Consider the following 16,329-nt stretch of genomic DNA (forward strand, 5'->3'; position numbering starts at 1 on the left):
TTTGCTCTATCTAGCTAACCAAGGAGTAGTTTCAGTGTCTGCATACATAAGTATGTAAGAGTGAACAAACAGAGTCTATCCATTCTGCTACTAGTAGAGAACTAGGCATTCCCCACACTGCACTACTGTGAACCAAAATTACTAAAAAAACTCTCAAACAAGATTACTGTTTGAGATTACAGCAGTTTTCCATACTTGAAGGCTCTGCATCCATGGATTCAATCAACAGTAAATGGAAAATGTATCTAGGCCCATGATTCTTACATTTGTACTTAATGTGTACAGACATTTACTCCTTGTTAATATCCCCTGAACCCTGTAGTATAAACCACTTGCATAGCCCTTGCATTGAATTAGATATTTAGGCTAGATAGCTTTATGTCAAATTGACACAAACTACAGTCACCTGAGAGGGATGAATCTCAGTTGAGAATGCCTCCAATGGCATGGATCTGTAGGCAAGCCTGTAGGGAATTTTCTTAATTGTTGATCAATGGGGAGGGCCCAGCCCATTTTAGGTACACACACACACACACACACACACACACACACACACACACACCCCATCTGCTGTGGGACATGTGGTAGAGAAAGAAAGCAGGCTAAGCAAGCTATGAGGAACAAGCCAGTAAGCAGCATCCCTCCTCGGCCTCTGCATCAGCTCCTGCCTCCAAGTTCCTGCCCTAATTGCGTTCCTGTCCTGAACAGCGATAAAGTGCAAGCCAATTAAGCACTTTTTTCTAAGTTGCTTTGGTCATGGTGTTTCCTGACAAAAATAGTAAGCCTAACTAGGACAGTACTAGAATTAATCTGGAGATGATTTGAAGAATAGCGGGGGGGGGGGGGGGAGAGAGAGAGAGAGAGAGAGAGAGAGAGAGAGAGAGAGGGAGGGGGGGGGGGGGGGGGGAGATATGCATAGTTTACATGCGCATACAACACTGGTTTGCATACAGTTCCTGTGTGAGAATGAGGTTCTTAGAACCAATCTTCAGATAAGGAGGGATAATTATGTATGACTACATATTATTGCTTTAGATAAATATTCAGAACTGCTGGGTCCCAAGGCATAAACACATTGGGTATTATGAGAAATGGACTGATCACTCACAAAGTAATCCCACCATTTAATGTACTCATTAAGTACCACTTACCACTCTGTCAGTCAGGATTTTGTCTTTTTACGTTTAGCGATTCTAACGAGTGCATCAGGGACCCTACAGTGGGTTTCACATATGCTCTCCTGAGAATTAATCATGCAGAGCACACATTTCAAATAATGGTAGCTATAACTTCACTCAGTTGGTGAAGCAATTGCTCAAACCTTTTACACATCGGCTTCTGATTTGAACAGACTTTCAAGAGATTTCCCTGACATGTGTCCATCATCGTTCACAACCTGTTCCCCCTGGTCTGTTTGCTCAGCTCCTCAATGACCTCTTCAGATCGGCAGTGTGCAGTACTGATGATGCAGAATGCATCAGTATCACCCAATATCATCATCAACAACATCATCAACACACCAAGGGTGAAGAGTTACAGAGTTCCTTGCTTCACCGTGAGATGTGACACCTATTTCAGGACACGTCTTGCAAATCACAGGCTCTAAGAAACGCAGACACTAGACTAGCAGAATCCTCCTTATGGGCAGAAACTATGCACTGGTGAGGTGGTCTGAAACCGGGATCAGAATATTAACATTTATTTGTGGCTCTCACCATGAGTGAAAGTAAAACACAAGTGATGGTTTTGAGGGTTTTTCATTTTCTTCACTAGCTAAGTTATGAAAAACCAGGTCACCATTCCATCAAATGCAACTAAGTCTGACTTCTGTGCCCTCCAGTAGCCAAGCAACACTTTGGTCCTCTCACTTTCTACAAGAACAACCCTATCTGTGTTCTGAGAGAGGGGGCTATTTTAGTAATAAAGATTTAAAAAACAAATCTTTATAAAAGACCTATCAACAATTCAAGGATAAGCCAGGCTTGGTGGCATCTATCCTCCCAGGTCTCCGGAGGCTGAGAAAGTATCATACAGGACAAACAGCAGGCAGGCTGGAGGATATTGTTAGGATAAAGTGGGAAAGTCTGAATTGTATTAGCATTACCTGAACAGTCTTCTTGAAGTTCCTACCGGGGTTCCACAAATCACCTGTCCTTCATACAGTACATGTGACTAGTGGAGATCACCTTTGACCTCAGGGCATTCCCAAAATGCTGTGAACCTCAGCAAAGCTTGGAAATAACAAGACTGAATCAGAACAATGTGCAATGCCTACCAAACATGAAACAAAATCATCTTCAGCAGCCTGGACTTGATAAACAAAGTGTCTCCAGATGTTTACAGATGCCTTTCTGGGCACTTCAGAATACTGTTTACAGACAGAATTCATGGAGGATTACTTTGAAATTAATCAGTTTACAGTTGTTCTGAATCTACCTCTCTTTTCCTTTAGCAGAAGTGGAAATTGTGTCCCTTTAGCTTCCCTGACTTCTAGATTCTCAATGATGAAATGCTCAGGAATTGTTGGTTGCAGTCAGTTCTGAGACTTTAAAAAAAAGCCTTTGGTTCTCAACCTTCCTAGTGCTCTAAAACAGCTCCTCATTTTGTAGAGACCCCAACCATAAAACTATTTTGTTGCTGCTTTATATCTAATTTGTCACTGTTATGAATCATAATGGAAGAATCTGATATGCAGAGTATCCAATATGACCTGCTAAGGCTTTAGCCCTTTCTGGGCCTGATTCCTTAAACCTCACTGCACAGTTCACCTTATTTCCAAAAACCTAAAGGAGAATACAAATAAATTTTGTCCCAGTACAATGACATTTGCAGAGTTATCTGAAAGAGAAAACATGCACACAGTCGTGACTGTTTATCTCACACATACGTCTCTGTGTGTTCCCGTCACAGTGTATCCCGGTCACAGAGTTATGACCAACACCACTACCATGTTCAGAGATGTCCCACAAGTCTTACCTCACTAACTTGTTTGGCTCTAACCTTCACTGTAGGAGCATGTGACCCTAAAATGTTTGATCTGCTGCAATTCTTTAGGCTTTCTACAAAATTCACACATGCTAATGCTCAGGCAGAAAGCCAAGCACAGTCATAGAGCTTAAATATGACAACTCTGACTTAAAATACTGTTTTACACGAAAAGTTTTGGGTCGCCAGCAAATTCAGATTGGCAATACAGATTAGCTCTGTAAGTTAGCATGGATTGTAGGACATAAACATAACTCTTAGGAGGGCAAATTTTAAATGGTTTCCCTAGATTTTTTTTTCATCAGATAAATTCATTCATTTATGCAGCAAATATGCTAAATCTCTGCCCTATCCCACATCAGTGAATCAGAAAGGCAACTTAACTTACAATCCAGTGAAGAGAAGCTAGAAAGGGCAGTAAAATTCATACCACCCAGATAAAAGCTGGACAGGGTAACAAACAGGATAGAGTCATTTGGAAAAATTAGACTGTTGAATTTCAAATGTGCTAATTCAGGTGCTAACTGTTGCAAAACACTCTATAAATAACTGGTCTACTTTATAATTTGGTATTGTTTAATGAAAATTGGCAAATCTTAGTTTTAAAGAGGAAACAGTCATAATTATACAAGGGAATTTCAAACTATGAAACCCAAAAAGGAGAAGAAAAATTCAGCAGATGACTCCATACTTCAGTATTTACAGAGTAATTTTAGCCCATTCTTTTGAGTCATGTTTAAAAATAAAAAGGAAAATTGAAACCTTGCAAATAAGTAAAGCTTCTCTAAATACTGCATGTGTACACAGGCACGCACACACGTGCACACACACACACACATGGAGGGGGAGTAGGAAGTGGAGGGAGACAGAGAGATAGAGAGAGAACAAAGGAACTGACTGGTGGTACCCAAGAAGATGAGGAGGAACCTGTAGCATCCTATCTACTGTATCTAACACCAGATGGACTTGATCTATCTGAACAATACTCTATAGCCATGAAGTACATATGTTCTTAGAATTCTTCTCAGCTCTATTGCTTATCAATAGGATTTCTGTCTTCTTAGCACAAACCTAAGAAATCCCATGAAAGAGGTCATCTCTGAGAACTTAGAAACACACACACATACATACATACACATATACACACACACACACACACACACACACACACACACACACACACACACACACACACACACACACACACACACACACACACACACACACACACACGGACCTAGTTAGTCAGGCAGCTGCTATAAAACAGGAGATACAAAGACAACAAAATCACGTTATCTACAGTACAACAACCCCTAGCCTCTGCAGTGTTCTAAATAAGAATAAAACTATGGCCAAGGTCCCAAGTTTCAGGGTTTGGTTTTGGTTTTGGTTTGGGGATTTGTTTGTTCAGGTTTGGGGATGATCCAGGCACTACGCATGGTTTTAGATTGAGAACAGCTGAAAAGAAATCAGAGAAGAAACTTCAATCATGTCTTGGATCCACACCAGGTATTCTAGGCCTCTCTGGGTACTAGTTACAAACAGACTAGTCAGCCAAACGCCAAAAGAAATCTTAAAAGTTCAAGAAAATAAATTTTGTTTCACTCATGAAGAAATAAGTTCAACTTGGACAAAATAATTTCCCTAGTTCAAGTCATGTCTCATGAATAGGAAGGACAGGTGACCACACGGAGTCAACCGAAGTGCATGTCTGGTAGTAAATAGCCTAGCTTCTCACAGGCACCTGCAAATAGTCAGAGTCCTACAGAGGAGAATACAGTTCACACAAGAACCTCAAAAAGCATTCCTAGCTTAACAAATAATAAGCTTAACAAATCTTAAACCTTAATACTTACTGACTTAGCTTTTTTATTGTTGAGTGCTAGGTATAGAATAGTTACATTTTGTTTACAAGACGAACAATTAAAGTCACTGTGCTGGCTAGCTTTATGTCAACTAGACACAAGTTACAGTCATTTAGGAAGAAGGAACCTCGATTGAGAAAGTCGTCCACCAAATTCATTCACCCCATCCTATGGTCCATTTTCTTGAGTGATGATTGATGTGGGAGAGCCCAGTTTACTGTGGGTGATGCACAAGTGGCCACTCCTGGGTTCTAGGAGAAAGCAGGCTGAGCCAGGCTTTAGAGGCAAGACAGTAAGTGGGATTCCTCCGAGCTCCTGCCTCCAGGTCCCTGTCCTTGCTTAAGTTCCTGCCCTGACGTCCTTCAGTGATGGACTGTCACCTGACAGTAATCTGAATAAATCCTTCCCTCCCTAACCTGCCTCTGCTCAGGATATATTATCATAACAACAGAACACTAACTAAAGCAACCACACATGAAGTGTTTTCCAAAACTGTTTAAAAGCTAGAAAGGATTTTAACTCACAAGAAAAGTGTAACACCCACACTGAACAGGGAAAGGTGATGGCAAACCTCTGGAGAGGCCGCCTTAGACCCAGATTTAAAGGATGTTGGTGCACATGTGTGTGGGTTCGCATAAGAATGACCCCCCCCCCCCCNTATGCTCATATAGTTGGATGCGTAGTCCTCAGGGAGTGGCACCACTTAAAGGATTGGGGGGTGGGGCTTTGTTGGAAGAACTCTCTCATAGGGGGTGGGCTTTGAAGCTTGAGAATCCCAAGCCAAGCCCATCCACGCTCAGTGCGCTCGCCTCGCCCTCGCCCTCTCCCTGTTGCCTGAGGATGCAGATGTAGAGCTCTCAGCTCCTTTCCAGCACTATGTCTGCCTATTCCATCATGTCCCCCACCATGATCACTGTGGACTAAACCTCTGAAACTAAGTCAGCCCCAATTAAATGCTTTCCGTTATAAGAGCCGCTGTGGACAATGTATGTCTTCACCACAAAGGAACATTGACTAAGACAATAAATAATATGATAATATTATAAATATTATAAATAATATGATTAGAGTCCCTCATCATGGTGGTGATGGGAAGGAAATACACTTTACAACCACTCTACTAAGGAGCTCACCAGTGTTTAATAAAAATTAAAACCACAGCAGTCCTATAATACAGCAACTACTCTTGGTTTTCCTCAAAAACATAAATACATACTTCTTACAGATCTTATATGTTTATAGATTGTTCTTCAAAACATTCTACACAACTAGAAATTGCTCAGGGATCTATCAGGAAGAGAGATCAACAAATTGTGCTCTGCTCACACAACAAAAACTAGCAGAAAAGGAGCAACAAGAAGAAAAGGAGCAGCAGTGGGGTAGTATTGTGTGCAAAAATGCACGTGAATCCCAAAAATATCCCACTAGGTCAAAGAAGCCATTTCACACAAAGTATTTACAAGACAGATTCCAAAACAGACAGGATTAATACGGATCTGTAGCTTCACCTGGTAGTAGGGAGATTAAAGAGAACTTTCCAGAGTAGTTGAACAGGTTGGCAAATTACATAGGTAGGTAATGTATTTATCTAAATTCCTTAAATTGTACACTAAAAATTGTATAATTCATTGTATGAAATTTTTAATTTTACCACAAAGGGAAATAAGACTATAAATGCAGAGTAAGTTCTCGATAATGGCAAGGAAGCAGAATGTCTGAGGGGAGTATCCTGACGTCTTCTTGACAAGTACATGACATGAAGCTCATATGCTAAATACCACTGCAGAGTCTAGGTAACAGTGTCAACTGTAACCTACAGTACCTACTGTAATTACTATAAGTCTACCCTCTTCTGACCTCTGGGCACCATACACCATACATACAATGCACACACATACATGTAAGCAAAATATTCATACAGATACAATAAATCTAAATAAGAATTTTAAAATACTTTGAAAATTATAAAGCATCACCAGAAATGGAGGTACCTGCCTATAATCTTGAAAATTCTGGAGACAAAAGCAAATGATCATGGACAGGAAGCATGGGCTACATGTCCAGCAAGTTTCAGGACAATATGAGCAATGAGACTGTGATAATAATAATAATAGTAATAATAGTAATAATAATAATAACAATAATTTCAAACCAGACAGGCAGTGGTGATATATACCTTTAATCCCAACACTCAGGAGGCAGAGGAAGGTAGACCTCTGAGTTAGGTGTTCAAAGCAAGTTCCAGGACAGGACAGTCAGGACTACAAAGCTAAACCCTGTCTCGAAAAAAAAGAAACACACACACACACACATAAAACCATCTCTAACAAAAGATATTTGTAACTTTTGGATAAAACTAAAAAAATTAAAAACAATATTTATATTAATCTCAGATACAAGACTCAATATTATAAAGATATAACTTGTCCCAAATTGTTCTATAAATTCAATATATTCTACCCAAAATTCTAAAAACAAATAATATTTATAAAACCTTGAGAAGGATGTTCTCTAGTGTAGAAAAAGGTGGAACACGGTAAGAACAGCAGTGAAAGGCTGTGTGACCTGTCCTTTCAGACACGGAGCCATCCTACACAGCTAGAGAGTACTCAGTGACATGGTCCTTCCCTCCTGGAACATGGCTCCAGGCTTATAAAAAGGTAAGACCGGTTCTACAAAGTCTGTATAAATACTAACTAAGGAATACATCCGTATTCATAAATACGGATGTATACATATCTATTTAAGAAAAAAAATATATTTAAAATAGCTCCTCCCCACCCCGCACTTGAACAGTGCATACACAATAAGTCAGTGCCTACTGCTCTTGAGATCCAAACACAAAAGAACAAAATTTCAGATATTTTATGATCTTACTTAAAAGGAATGTTACCCTCTCGGCCACAAACAATGTCATAAAACACAAACGCCCAAACCGTAAGTAAAAAAGAGTAAAATTCTATCATTGCTATAGAAAAAGTATCAAATTCTGTTGAGTAAAACATAGCACAGGAAATGGCAGCATAAACAATCAACAATGGAATACAGAAGTTCTTGACCTGCCACTCGAGCAAACAAAAGGCTTGGGTTGTGAAACACACTCTACAGTCAATACATGCACACACCAAAAGTAAAAACACCAGGGGATACGTATGAACAAGAAAGTCACAGAAGAAACAAAAACATCTCATCTTACTAGTACCCAGGAAAATGCAAACGTTATCCATGTAGGAGGGCAGGAAGCTGACAAACATTCAACTTTACCAAGAGTAGCAGCTAGAAAGAAAACTACTGTAATTCATTGCAGGTAAGATATTAATTCATATGAACACTTTGGGTTTAATAAAACACTCAATACCCAAAAAGGTTAATTCATGCTATGACTGAAACAATTCCAATCTAATTTCATAGCACAGGAAAATATTCAGACACATATAGAAAGGAGCAAACAGGTTTCAGTTTGGAAGGCGGAATGCAAAGGCACAGCAATCTCAGCCAGCCTGCTCGGCAGAAAGAGGCACACATACACAGTGAGGGATTGAGGACATGGCAATGAAGAGCACCGTAACCTGAGCAAGAACTACGTCACAAACATGTTTACTGCATGTTAAACAAGCACATGTAAAGCCTCTAAAGGCAGGCTTCTCAAGCAGTTTTTATCCATAATGCTAGCAATAAAATATTTCACATTTGGTGCTAGAGAGATAGCTCTTCCTGCACTTCCATGGGACTTGAGTTTGGTTCCCAAGACCAATGCCAGGCTGCTCCCCAGCTCCCACGGAGCTGATGCCCTCTTCTGACCTCTAAGGGCACATGCACTCATGTGCACATACACACAAACACAACACATACAGATAAGTAAAGGGAAAGTAACGCTTGGGCTGGAAAGACAGGTGGCTCAATGGTTAAGAGCACTGGTTGCTCTTCTAAAAGCCAGGATCAATTCTCAGCATCCACATGGTGGCTTACAACTGTTTGTAATCCTAGTCCCAAGTGATTTGATGCCCTCTACTGGCCTCCACAGGCACCAGGCATGAATATGGTGCACAGACATACATGCAAGCAAGCACTTGTACACATAAAATATTTTTAAATTTTAAATTGATCTAAAAACATATCTTTAATAGTAAATATATTTTAATCATATGTACATATATAAATATGGTACATGGGTATTTAGCAAGTATTGTGCAACATAACATTTTATAGGTTACATATATAGATTATATTAGCATGTATGAGACTGAATAGCAAAAATGTATAAGAATGGCTAGGAAGTGATCCCACAGAAGAAAATCCACAAGGTGGGAATGATTTACTCCTCAACATGTAGAGTGGGTACTGTTAAAGTAACATTTCAATAGATCCAGATCTAAAAGTACACACGTGTTTTATTTATGAGGTGAAAAGTGGTAGTTTCAAAAACACAAGTACTTGACACAATTTTAAAAATTAAGCCAGAAACATCTTATTAAAACTCATTTCAAAGCTGGGCAGTGGTGGTGCACGCCTTTAATCCCAGCACTTGGAAGGCAGAGGCAGGCAAATTTCTGAGTTCAAGGCCAGCCTGGTCTACAGAGTGAGTTCCAGGACAGTCGGGGCTACACAGCGAAACTCTATCTCGAAAAAAAAAGAAAGAAAGAAAGAAAGAAAGAAAGAAAGAAAGAAAGAAAGAAAGAAAGAAAGAAAGAAAGAAAACTCATTTCGACTCAAAGACTAAACTTCAACACTAGGTTTTGTTCAAGTAAAAGAAATGAACTACTCCCAGATAAGATTTGCATGGGAACCTAAAGTTTAAGAGGCTTGCAATATGCCGTTTTAGAATAACTAGAATTCAAACAGACACTGGAAGTTAACACTCTGCATATGGGCAGACATGACCTGAGAGATACAATAGCTGTAACATATTAACAATGACTGCCTGGCAGGGCAGCAACAGTTGTCAAGCCTATGGCAAACAGGGGTAAAAGCAAAGATAACAAGGTTGGTTATGGATTAAATTTATTTTATCAAACAATATTCTTCCACTTTAAAAACAAGGCAACCCTGGCTGCCTTCCATAATGAATGAGTCACTGGGTTTGATCTGTGGACATACACATAGGAAAAGAGTCAACATTTCTCCAAATTCAGCAAGAGCTCTGTCTATTGTTAAGGTTCTCCTCTGTAAGTGGTCAACACCTACATCCCCTTCCCCTTTCATACTAATCTCTGCTTGGACGCATAGAAACTACCTACATCAGGTGGTGGCACTTGTAAGATGAGCCAAGAGAATCTCAAGGGCAAAGGATACCCTGCATCCTTCAGCAGCTTTCCTGTAACTCTTCCCTTTAAAAGCTCGTGGGCCAAGGGAGCTTAAAAATCTCTCAGTCGAATGAGTTCTAACTTGCTTGTCTTCAGTCATCATGAATTTGCTTAGAATTAGTTCCATTCAATGGCTTGCTGTGAAAAGATAGGAACAGCAGCCGAAAGGAACCGTATCACATCCCTGAAATGCAAATGCCAACTGCACACACATGATCCAACACCCTAACACCAGAGGAACAGAAAATAAAGGTAAAATTACTTATAGCATCTGATAAACCACCGCCCAGGCTCCCCGAAGTACCAGCAGAGCTCATGAACTGGATCCCAGAATACACAGCTGCAGTGGGACACAGGGAGTGACCATCTCATCTCTAGCCTTCTCTTTCTGTTTCCGAATGGCAAAAATCTACCCATGAGTACAGTGTTGAACAGCTAGACACTGGGGCAGCAGATGGAGCCAGCCAGGCACCACAGGTTTAGGGACAGACAGCTGAAGCTTTCCTCAAATTATCCTGGGAAATTATAAATGGCTTTAAGTAATTTTTTAACTGACAGAGAAAAAATATACATATTAATTGAGTAACTTACAATGTTTCACCATGTACAATATGCAAATCAGGTAAAATATTCTATCTTCAAATATGATTTTTATAATGCAATTTTTGAAAATAATCTTATCTTGAAACACACTATATATTACTAGGAACTCTAGATACCCTATTATGCTAAATCACACTAGAATATCTTGGCCTTATCTAGCCATGCATACAGTTTTTCCTAAATGGGATTTCTCTAACAGCCTTTTGGACTCTGTTCTTGCTGGGGATGCAGAAGCAGCATATTGAAGATCCAGGCCAAGTCCTTCTCAGGACATTAAATCAGTATCTGGAAGAGCATCAAAAGAGCACATTGTATCTGAGCTTTACTAAGATACAGAATGATACAAAACGCTAAGAGATCAGCTGGCAAATAGCAACAGGAAGGCGGCTACACAAATGAAACACTTACAAAAATGTATCTAGTGCTTCAGAAAGTTACAATAGAATCTCCTGCAAAAGGAATCCTATATTTGAAACAAACATGTTACAGAGTAACAGTAGTACAGATTGTCAAGCAAGATGGATACTTTGTATTCTCTCAGGTTTTTCACTCTCTCTCACCATCAGCATGGACACGTGTACAATTTGATATGCATCGAGGCATATCAAATTGTCTTAGGCTATCAGAATCAGGAAGCAAAACAGAGAGTAAATGGATTGAGATTAGCGATGTCAGAGAGACTTGCCACATGGTTCTAAAACAAACAGAGGCCTGGGCTGTCAGATTCTTTGTTCCAAACTGCACTGCCTTTCATGAGAAAAACGGTATTTGTTGTTCCCTCTTGGGATCAGTGCACATTAACAAAATATCTAATACAAACTAGAAACAAAGAAGTTAGCCCACATAACCATGGTACTACTATTAACTAGCAGAAAATGTAAACCTTATCTATTTATTTTCGAATAATCTCCCAGCCCATGGTATGGTTGCAAAGAATTCCCTCCGAGTATCTTAAAGAACTTGTTTTCATATGATCTGGCCAAGCTAGAAAAACAGTGCTACCAACACAACAAACACATACAATTCTTGTAGTGAGCAAATTATGGGCTTCCTAGTTTTCCATCCTTAATTGGCTGGTAGAGTATTAAGTCACTGGCCCTGATTGATCCCCTTGGTTAAGTAGAAAAAAACTGTGACTGGGCCCCCTTCTTTCAAGAAAGCCAGGACACATTCAGCAGCACACTGTATACATTAGCAACCTAAGAGACACAGAAAGATTATGGAGGCTGGGGAATGATAAATTCGGAAGTGTGTTTCCCAATGACCAAAATGCATCAAATGATTGTGTGAATTTATATTACCAAATGTATACGGACATATTTCATTCTCTATAAGTCTTAAGATTGTTCCACACAAAGGCTTATTATTAAATTTCTTGATCTGTTAGATATCTTGAGAGAATTGAACACCAGTAGATAAGAGTTCCTGGGTAAGTACAGACTGATTAAAATAGTTTTAAGATCTAATTGCCATTATATAACTTGAAGCTTCAAATTCGGAGGAGAAACATGTTCTACAGCGACACCCACTGGTAAGTGGCAGAATAAAAGCAAGCCACAGCCAAAAGAGGCAGTAAGACACTGGCCACAATGGTGATACACTGCACAGACTCCTCTGTACTGTATCAGAAACCCAAAGACAACCATGTCCCTCTTCCTCAAACACTTTCCCAATCAGTAAATGTGAGAAAGACTTTTCACTGGCCAAGTAATAGTGAAGCACACTCTATGAATGAAATACCTGTGTTCAAAACCCCGGCCAGGTAAACCACATTTTATGTGCACGTTAAACGTAAAATGTCCAACTCCTTTCTTCTGTATTCTAAGGAGCAAATTGAAAAATGTAAAATGAAATTCTACTTTATCATTTCTCAGCTGAGCTGAAGAAAGTGGAAAGCAGACACATGCTTTAAAATATTTTCTCTATAGGTGAGCTTTATAGGTCTACCATCCCCCATAATACTTTTATATAATAACCTTAGTACTAAAGAGATGAGTTGTGAGGCCAATGTCACCACTGATATCAGATCCTCAATGTTAAAAACTTAGTGTGTACACTTTTCAAAGTATGATTTTTAAACGTGCTACTTTAACCATATAACCTTTTAATCAAAGGCCTATTAGTTAGACAAAAGCACAAATTTCTGCAATGACTGTAACTCTACCTGGGACATGCCAGAAGAAAGCTTGATAAACTACTTCAACTCCCAACCCCTATAAGATCTGACGTGTTCTATTTAAGAACCCACAATTCAAACAGTGCAGTGTAATGATGAGCAACAGAAAACCTGGCTTTTAGTTGATGCTCTTCTGTCCTACCTGGGTTTCCACAGGCCAAGCAAGACCTTTAAGCATTAATTTTCTCACCTTATGTAACTAGAAGACACTAAATGTCACAGCAATGTAACTGCAGCTACGGACTCCCCAGCAGTTAGAGTTGGTTTGCATGTCCATGTCCCTACCTCAGTGGCCACATACAGTAACTTTGCTTTCAGTACCCTGTTTATCTTTCAGGTGTACCCTGCTGTAAGAAAGCAATAAACAGAACCATGCTTCCCATTATAACGGTAACTGTTTAGCACAAAGGAAGGAAGAGTTTTGGTTCCCACCTGGGGTGCCTTCTCTTTCACCCAATCAGAACTCAGTAGTTACTGAAATAGTTATTTCAAATAATGGCCTAGGAAGAATCATGCACTCTGTGTACTTTAGGCTTGAATTTGGGGGTGGGGTTTAGAACACAGGTGTTTCATTCATTATGAATGAAATTGTGCTCCATTATAGTTATGTCACTCTGAAATGTGGGCAAATGATAGAATAAGGTACTATACACCCTAATGATAGAATAAGGTACCATACATCCTAATGATAGAATAAGGCACTACATATACATCCTAAGAATACAGTAAGGTACTATACATCCTGGGTTTCCCAACCCTATCAGCTGACTGTAACACTGGTTCATTTATCGAGGGACGGTGCACACTCTCTGTGCTGACAGGCCTCATAAGAGACTTCCCTGGACACAATCAGTTGTCTACTCAAGGGTGTAAAGGAGAGTGATGAAAGACTAGGATGTAGCTCAGTGGCTAAAGCACTTCCCCAGCACACACAAAGCTCCCAGGATAGCAGCAGACGCATTTCACTAGGCAATAGCTACAGAAAACATTAAAATCTTGCTCATTAGCTTTCTCCTCAACATTCAGTAGGCTCTGCTCATTCACATACTTCAAATCTATGCTCCAACCACAAAGCAAGGGCCCTGCCGATGTCAGATTAGCTGATTTAGGAGCCAGAGAGCCAGAATGTCCTTTTTACCGGTATTGAGGTGAATTAATTACTACAGTGGCCTTGGACCTCAAACTGTGTACATAGAGTTCTTTCCATTAAGAATACAAACAGCTCTCAGAATGTTAATGTGTACAATGGATTTAACTGCCTAACTTTCCCCATTTACATTTATTCATTCATTTTCTAATCAAATATTTACTGCACAGCTATTAAGGAAAAGAACGATTCTAGTTGATAATGGGAAATAGAAGAAAGTGAAACAAAGACAATATACATGAAGACAGAATATACATGAAGACAGTAAGTGCTATGAAGAAAAACCATACTTGGCTCATCTATCTTCCTGACATATACTAATAAAACCATAATCATCCAATCTATATATGACATATAATAATGAGCTGCCCATAGACCAAAGCACAGAATCTAAATCATTTCCAGTGATATTGAGAGCTCACATTCAATACACATGTGTGTTCCAGTTCCAATATTCTAAATATGAGTCAAAGGAAATATAAAAGAAACCGAGAACCGGTGAAATCTGACACGAAACAGATTTAAAACATCTGTTCTCCACTCTGCTGGCTAAGCACATGGAGAAGAAAGGTGAATAACCAGTAGGGTTTTTTGTTTGTGGGTTTTGGGTTTTTTGTTTGTTTGGTTTGTTTTTTGGTTTTTTTGTTTTGTTTGTTTTGTTTTTGAGAAAAGAAAAAGGAGGCACAGAGAAAATCCCTATAGTACTTTATGATAGCCCTTTGTATTTTAAAAGGCAAACGCAATACATATTAAGAAAACTAAACAAAACTCCTTAAAATAACTTGCAAGAACGATGCATCAAGTCTCATCCCGGCCCTTGAATACACTCCTCCAAGCCGTTCCTCAACGCTGCTGGTCAGGCTGAAACTTTCTCTGACTTTGGCTCAGGGTCAAGCGCCCCGAAATCTGCAAAAAGATAAAGGGCCCTCTACACCCAGCTTCCATCAGGAAAGGCAAGAAAGGACCGGCCAATGCTCGGGCAGGCTGGTGCTAGGGGTCCCCCTCCGGCCGATTCTGCTCCCCCGCCTCCCCGCCCGGTGAGCGCGGCCTCGCCCCGCGCACACAGGAGCCTCGCCTAAGGATGGAGAGGAGCGGCGGACGTAGGATCAGACCAGACCTGCAGCGCCCACCCGGCTCCCGCCCGCAGCCAGGGCCTGGCCTGCGGGGACTCTGACCTCTCCGAGCCCCGGGGCTACTGCTGCTACCGCTGCTACCGGTGCTCGGGCTACCGCTGCCCGAGCCGCTGCCGCTGCCGCTGCTGCTGCTGTTGCCGCCGCCGCCCTTGGCGTTCTTGCGCGGGGCCATCGCGAGCTGCTCCGGGGACTGCAGAGAACCGGGGCCTTGCTGAGTGCACTAGGGACACCGGGGCTCCGAGACTCCTGCAGCAGCGCCTTAGCGTCCACTGCGCTCGCCGCGCCTCGGACGACTTGCACCAGCGTGCAGCCGCGCGGTTAGCCTCGCGTGCGCCCAGCCTGCGACTCCTTAGGCTGCCAAGAGCGCTCAGCTCTCCCCGGCCTCGGCCCCGCCCACGCCAGCCTCTGCCCACCCACCAGATCTGAAAGACGCCAACACGAGCCAATCCCGAGGACCGCTGGCAGGGGGCGGGGCAGACTACGCTCCCCTGCCCTCCTCAGGCCAAAGCTTGTCTTTTGCTGCGCAGTGGCTGCAAAGCCCCAGCGGCTTGTGGCTTTCTAGTCTGCCTTGATCCTCTGGAACGTGGCAAACGTGGAAGCCGGCAGGACTCTCGCGAGCGTTGGTGTTCTGGCTCCAACGGGATGGGGCGGGTATGAGGGCGGTGCCACCTCTTGGCTTCTTGGGAATTTGGTTCCGGTGCCTAAGTACGACCAAGGGTGCAAGCCCTCTCTTCGAAAAGGATTTGCCACAGTTCCGCCAGTACACTGATTGTTGATCCTTCCAGTGTCAAAAATAAGGATTTGTGCCAGCAGTATTTTTGGAGAACCTTTAGTTAAGACATTAAAATGTTAACATGACTCAAAAACCCTATTTTCTTAACCATGCAGGACACTCTCACCACACTAATACCTAGAATTTCTTCATGTCCCCAGCCATGGATCTCCTATGCTTGTGCAGTGTACAGCGTCGGGATTGAGAACTGAGTATTCAAAATAAAAATGGCAACAGCTGGATGAACCAGCCAAGGTCCAACAGAGACCATGATCATTTGTTACCAACTGCCCACGTGGTGTCTGTGGGTAACAAAAAAAAAAAAAAAAATACATTGCTGTCAAT

General features: G+C 41.2%; 1 protein-coding gene across 14 annotated transcripts in view; it reads right to left on the bottom strand.

Annotated features, from left to right (window-relative positions):
- Nucleotides 1–15,813, bottom strand: part of Asph (aspartate beta-hydroxylase) — a 205,420-nt gene extending 189,607 nt beyond the window's left edge. For 5 of the 14 annotated variants that reach the window (XM_021161304.2, XM_021161305.2, XM_021161298.1 and 2 more), the window contains exon 1: nucleotides 15,255–15,636. In XM_021161304.2, coding sequence (XP_021016963.1) covers nucleotides 15,255–15,384 — 130 coding nt within the window. In that variant the 5' untranslated portion in view covers nucleotides 15,385–15,636. Of the gene's footprint in view, nucleotides 1–15,254 lie in introns of all 14 variants that reach the window. The other 9 variants (XM_029476165.1, XM_029476161.1, XM_029476162.1 and 6 more) reach the window with 5 other exon arrangements.
- Nucleotides 15,814–16,329: the final 516 nt, after the last annotated feature.

This window comes from Mus caroli, chromosome 4 (assembly GCF_900094665.2).
Source record: "Mus caroli chromosome 4, CAROLI_EIJ_v1.1, whole genome shotgun sequence".
Taxonomy (NCBI): Eukaryota; Metazoa; Chordata; class Mammalia; order Rodentia; family Muridae; genus Mus; species Mus caroli.